A 6,828-nucleotide genomic window follows, 5' to 3' on the forward strand; every position below is an offset into this window, starting at 1 on the left:
TACAAAAATTGTAAAATCGAAAAACTACGTGTATATGAAAGATGTGTTACCTAGAGAGATCATATATCCCTAAAATCCTACATATCTGTGAGAAAGGATGAAGAAAGTCAATTGTCCTCTTCTTTAGTAGTGATCTATATGACAGGGGCTACGAAGATGCTCCTCAAATCGTTGCACAATCCTCATTTTCATGCGCACCATATGATCAAGAAGGGGTCGACACTTCTTGTTGTCCATACGCCCCAAACTGGGGTTGTTAGCTGAGGATGAGAGAGATAGAGAGAAAAGTATAGGAGGTGGCAGCTTAAAAGGATTTAGTCTATGGCTCTTGGTTCCCTTCTATTTATAGAGGCTCCCTATCAACTTAACCATAATGGATCCTGTCCTATTGGGTACTGGATCTCTATCCAACTACCCAAGTTTTTTGGATTAGTGGATCTCTACATAATAATCTCTTATTGGCTCTTATTCATAAGATCTAATAGTTCATGGGCTTATTGGATATCCAATAAGATAGGGGCTTCAACGGATATCTTATATTCGAACCTCTACTCGTCGCAATACCTACCATATGTGTGTGACCCTCTAAGTCTAATATCGAGCTAGCTGTGAGTCATATTTGTCAGAACTCCTTTTGACTCAATAAATTATTATCTCCATGATAATTCGCTTGACTCCTTATTAGGCCACTACGCAGTAATCTCTAGATAATACAGGGGAATACAATCCATTGGACCTGTCTATTCTCAATTATAATATATCTATAGTCTCTCATCCATTTAATATTACAAAGACCATATACTAAGTATAATACTATCAGACCTATACAAAATCTACTCGAGTCTCGCTCTAATAAAATTCTCTCTAAGAACTCTTTTTCTCTCAATCCGAATGACCTTGGTCAGAGATTTGCTTAAGTAAGAATACATAGGATATTCCTCTATAACCCTCGTAAGGTTGGCTGCCACTCCCGATGACCGACTATGCTAGAACTGAAACTTCTAAGTTTATAAGTCTAGTATCAAAGAGTTGAGTACTTATACAGGATATCCTAAGTATCTCAAGTCTAAAGATTGGATATACTATTGGGACAATGGAATCACTGTCTAACAATGAGGTATCATCAACCATCCAACGTTTCATGAGCGGATTGATCAGTGAACTCATTCTACAGTGAGCACCTGCACTATACCCCTAATATCCCCACACGAGTAACTATAAGACTAACCGCCTTCATCATATGGATGTGTATATAGTATACTAGTCTATCCGATTATCTCAAAGTCTTTCTCGAGTAACCTATGACCAAGATTATTTATGGTCTATATTTAAAGGTGAATCGATCTCATTATCGTGATCTCATCATGATCCAATTTTTATTGCACAGATCCATGGATATCACAATATATGCAACGAGTAATATAAAGTGAGAAAAAATATTAAATAAATAATAAGCAAAAAGAATATTTTGGAGGAATTCAAAGACATCTGCTATGAAGAACTTCCTAGTGCTCTGCCTTCTTTTCTAGACATTCAACATCGAATCGATCTAATTCTAGGAGCAATCTTTCCAAACAAATCTCACTATTAGATGAATCCAAAAGAATATGAAGAGTTGAGTAAACAACTTATGGATATACTTCACAAGGATTATATTTGAGAAAATTTAAACCTGTGTGTCATTCCAACTGACGCCAAAGAAGGATGAAACTTGATAGATATGCATTTATGATCAAGCTATCAATCCAATTACCATCAAGTACATATTTTCTATTCTACGTGTGACTGCTATGTTTGATATGCTCGGTGGTGCTCAAATTTTTTCTAAGATTGATCTTCGAAGTGGTTATTATCAGACCCATATTAAACTAAAAGATGAATGCATCAAGACTCAATAATGTTTATGTAAATAACTAATTATACTATTTGGATTTTCAAATGCTTGGAGCACCATCATCCAGGTAATAAATCAAATTCTAAGTTCTTATATTGGGAAGTTTATTGTTGTTTACTTTGATGATATTCTTATTTATAGTCACAATAAACTTGATCAAGAACTATCCTATCGACATTGAAGACAGAAAAACTATGTAATTCTTAAAAAATGTTCCTTCATGACATCTAGATTTGCTTTTCTAGGCTTTATTTTAACCCATACAGGTATTCAAGTGAATTCTAAGAAAATTTAAAGACTTGGCCAACACTAACATTCCTATAAGATATTCAGAGTTTCCATAATTTGACATCCTTTTATCATCGATTTATTTAGAATTTTAATACTATTGTGCTCCATTGCATAAAGAAAGAAGTATTTTAATGGTGAACAACAGTTTTGAATTACTAAAGATAAAATTATCTACTATTCCTCTTGTATTATCATATTTTTCTAAAATATTTGAAGTTAATTGTGATGCCTCTTATATGGGTATTGGTGGAGTATCTAGCCAAGAAGGATGTCCACTTATATTTTTCGGTGAAAAGCTTAACAATACAAGAAAGAATTATTCAAGATATTGAATTTTATACTATTATTCAAGCACTATGACATTGGAGACTTTATTTGATCTAAAGAGAATTTATCTTAAATTATGATCATGAACTTCTTAAACATATAAATTCTCAAACAAATCTCAATAGGTGATATTAAAGATGGGTAACATTTTTACAGGAGTATACTTTTATTTTGAGGCATAAGGATAAAATATATAATAAGGTTGCATATGCACTCAATCGGCGATTAGCACTCATTAATACTATGCGAATCCAACTAAATGATTTGATGAAATAAAAAATACTTACTTTAATGATGAAAATTTTGAAGAAACATAAAAGTTATGCATGAAAAGTCATCTTGAAGTTTACATTATTGAAGATTATTTTTTCTTTTGTGAAACTCTATTTTATATTTCTAAATATTCTCTAAGAGAGAAATTATCTAAGAACTTGACTCTGGTGGATTAGGAGGTCATTTTTGAAGAGACAAAATAGTACTTCTTATCAAAGCAAAATTTTTTTGGCCAACAATCTACTGAGATGTTATACATCATGTGGAAATATGCATAATATGCTAAATTTCAAAGGGGCAAACTCAAAATCTTGGTGCATATACTCTTTTCCCAATCCTAATGCTCCTTGGGATCATATTAGTATGGATTTCATGATTGATCTACTAAAATCTCAAAGAGGTGTAGATTTTATTTTTGTTGTTATTGATCAATTTTCTAAAATAGTACATTTTATTCCTTGCAAAAAGACCATGGATGCTTATTATATTACTAACTTTTATTTCAATGAAGTGATCAAACTTCATAGAATTCCTAAATCTATCGCATTAGATATATTTATTAAATTTCTTAGTCAAGAAGTTTATAGAAGAAATTTGATAGAAACCTATTATATAGTAGTGCTTATCATCCTTAGACAAATGGACAAATTGAGATTGTTAATAGAACCTTGGATAACCTACTAGGATGCTATGCTACAAAAAGACTAAAATAATAGGATCTCATTTGCTTATAACTTTATGGTTAAGCAAGAGTTCATTTCAGATTATTTATGATTATATTTCACCTCATTATCTAGATATTGTTATTACCATGATAGAAATTCATGAAGTAAAGAAAGAAGCTTAAAGCTAGCAACCAAATTTACAAAAAAAAAAGAGCCAAAAAGCAGCATCATGTGATGATCTTTAAACTAAGAAAATTGATGAGACCTTGTTTGGGTATTTTTGAAAAAAAGAGTTTTCCAGTATAAACTAAGAAAATTGGTCCATACCGAGTCCTAAAGAGCATTAACAATGCTTATAAGGTTGGACTTCCTCCTAATATTTGTACTCACTCCACATTTAATATTCAAAATTTATCAGTTTATCATGACAATAATGATGATAACTTGTGGACAAATTTTCTATGAGAATAACAAAATGCATAAGGAGTATTGAATGTTCCTAAGTTTCAAGATAACAAATTTCAAAATAATAAATGCATACTATGTCGACTCTAATATTAATACTTTAATATCTAATAAAATAAATAAATAATTAATTAATTATATTAAATTTAAATTAATGATCTAAAATATTTAAGTTAAAGTCTTATAAATCAGTCTTAGTCTTACTTCCATTCATGCATAATGTTCAATATCATAAAGATCAGTGGCGGTCAGCATACATTTCTTTTGTCTCGTCTCAAGACACACAATTCAATTGTTTTAGGATCTTTAGGAAATCCAGGGATTGCCATCAAATAGAACATTATGCATGAATGGAAATTCTACCATAATAAGAACAATACATCTCACTCAATAACAAAGAGAAAAAAAAAAAAAGAGAGAGAAAAAATATGCTACACTTCACAGTTCATTTTGAAGGGTTCTTCTTAGATTAAAATCATATCCATTATGAAACCCCTCCTCTGGGGATAATCTACTTTATTACTATACAAAAAAAAATCAGTCAAAAACAATTTGATTTACAAATTTAATTAAATATAAAATAATCGTAAGATTTTTTATATACTCAATAATTCAAATCTAAAATCATACAATAAATAATCAAAATCTTGACCACCTAAACTTCCCAACACCTTCGACTCAAGAAATACTTATCGGAATATATTGCTAACTATGAGAATTTAGTAAAATATTATTTCTATATATTTATTTTTATCTATATTATTTTTCTATTGCATTTAATTTTAAGTTGTGTGTGTGTGTGTGTATATATATATATATATATATATATATATAATTGCAGTGACAGAAACTGAAGACGAAAAATTGCAATCAGATTGAGATCAGAGGAAATAGATTAGAATCCAAATCTTTTCTTAGTCTCGAGATCAGATGGAGGAGACAGCAGTGGGAGGGGCAAAGATTTGGTGTATATGTTTAAAGCTACCGTTGCTGTGCAAACTGTCTTCCCCGGGATTCCCGTTATCTAAGACTGAGACCGTTACTGGTTTCTCCCTCCTCCAACCAAAAGCTGCTCACCCCATCGGACAGTGAAGATAATAAAGGCGACATGGAAGCGGATCGATTGCGTTACAGCTCCCGGGGGTCGACGAATATGGACGCGCCCGGCGCCGACTTGGTCCAGTCGCCGACCCCGCCGTCGCTGTACTCCTCACCCAGCCGCTTCACGCACCACACGTCCTCCGCGCACGACAGCCACCGCCAGCGCGGTATGCCCCGCAGTACCGGGTCTCCCGCCGCCACCTCTGCGGCCAACACAGTCGCCGATCCCCGCGCCACGTTGTGCGCCTCCCTCCACGCCGCCGCTGCCATCTCCGCCGCGCCGGGCCCCTCCCCTCCCACCCCGTACAGGAACCACACCACGAACGGTCGGAATAGATCCGGCACCGCCGGGATCCGTAGCCACGGCATCGCCCGGTCCGCCGCCCGCGTCGCTGCCGCCGCCCCCCGCCGCAGCCGCGACGCCCCCCGCACCTCCATCCGGAGCACCCCGCCGCAGTCCCACGCGCTTGTCACCGCCCACGATCCCGGTGGAGCCGCCAGGAACGCCTCCGCCCCTGGCCACTGCCGCGCGGTGTTGCAACCCGCCGGGACCGCGAGGAAGGTCGCGACGGTGAGTGGGTTGCGGAGCACCGCGTCGATGTCGCGGGGGAAGAACTCGGTGGTGGCGAAGCAGCGGCGATAGATGGCCTCTGCGTCAGCGTGGCCGAGCCGGAGGACGGTGACGGAGCGGGGAACCGGGAGACGGTGCGCGAACACCGGGTGGACCAGGATGGTCGGCGCTCGGAACTTAGTGTAGTCGCATCGCTCTGTGAAGAGACGCATCGATGCCTCGTTGTCCTTTCCCGTGGCCATGTAAGCGTACTCCGCCCCCTTCTCCCTGAACCATCCCTCCATTTGCCTCACCAGCCTCAACCCTATTCCCTTCCTCCTGTCATTGTTATCATCAATACAAGAGAGAGAGAGAGAGAGAGAGAGAGAGAGAGAGAGAGAGTAGTAACTGGTAGAGATGATATAAGGAGTTTACCGATGAGAAGGAGACACTCGAAGACCAAGGAGATAGCCAACCTTGGTGTAAGTGGGAGTCGCCACCTGACAAGTGTTCTTGGTGCTCCCTCCTTGTCGTGGGAGCTTCTTGCCGCATGTGACCACCTTCACGCAGCCGCGCACCAGCCCGACGATCTCTTTCACTCCACCACACGTCTCCGCCACCTGAGCCGACCACTCATCACCCGAAGCTCGACGACGGAAACAAGAAACAAGGAACGTGAAACAAGACGAAGAAGAAGAAAGAGTACGAGCATGAGATAGGTGGGAGAGTGGCGGATGCGGGAAGCGGGGTCGCCGAGGAGGTCAGTGTGGAGCGACATCTTGCCGCTCGAACCGAGCTCGCACGTCCGTTCGACCTCCTCCGCCGCTGCCCGATCGTTCGCCGCATTGTACTCTCTAACCACGACGACGGACGCCTCCCTCTCCATTCCCTTCTACCAGAGTATTATATTACCTTGGCAGAATACGTTGCGCTGTTCGGCACTGCTACTGTAATGATGTAAAAGAGAAAAAGGAAGAGTACTTCTAAAGGGGAGAATGTGACAAAAATCACAGCCTTTTCATTCGTAACCTGTTTGGATTATTACTGATCTCCTACCCTATCATCACTCCACTTGAAATCTCCTGAATCATGTGTGAGGCAAGCAGTAAAGCATGAGGGAGAGGAAAGGAGCAGTAGTGAAAGAGAAATGAAACAGATCTCCCTTCCTTTCTTGTGATCCTCCTATGTGTGAAGTTGGTAGGAGGTGAGTTTATGAGTGAGCTTCAATTGTGTGAAGGGAAGGGGGTGTGTGTGTGTGTTTG

At 38.8% G+C, this 6,828-nt stretch overlaps 1 protein-coding gene across 1 annotated transcript; it reads right to left on the reverse strand.

Moving 5' to 3' along the window:
• Positions 1-4,806: 4,806 nt before the first annotated feature.
• Positions 4,807-6,828, reverse strand: LOC135629764 (probable N-acetyltransferase HLS1). The gene is made up of 3 exons (XM_065137653.1): positions 6,273-6,828; positions 6,002-6,186; positions 4,807-5,905 (listed from the first exon to the last, which is right to left on the reverse strand). The coding sequence occupies exons 1-3, from the start codon at positions 6,450-6,452 to the stop codon at positions 5,044-5,046; spliced, it is 1,227 nt and encodes a 408-aa protein (XP_064993725.1). The 5' UTR covers positions 6,453-6,828; the 3' UTR covers positions 4,807-5,043.

Source organism: Musa acuminata, chromosome BXJ3-1, assembly GCF_036884655.1.
Source record: "Musa acuminata AAA Group cultivar baxijiao chromosome BXJ3-1, Cavendish_Baxijiao_AAA, whole genome shotgun sequence".
NCBI lineage: Eukaryota > Viridiplantae > Streptophyta > Magnoliopsida > Zingiberales > Musaceae > Musa > Musa acuminata.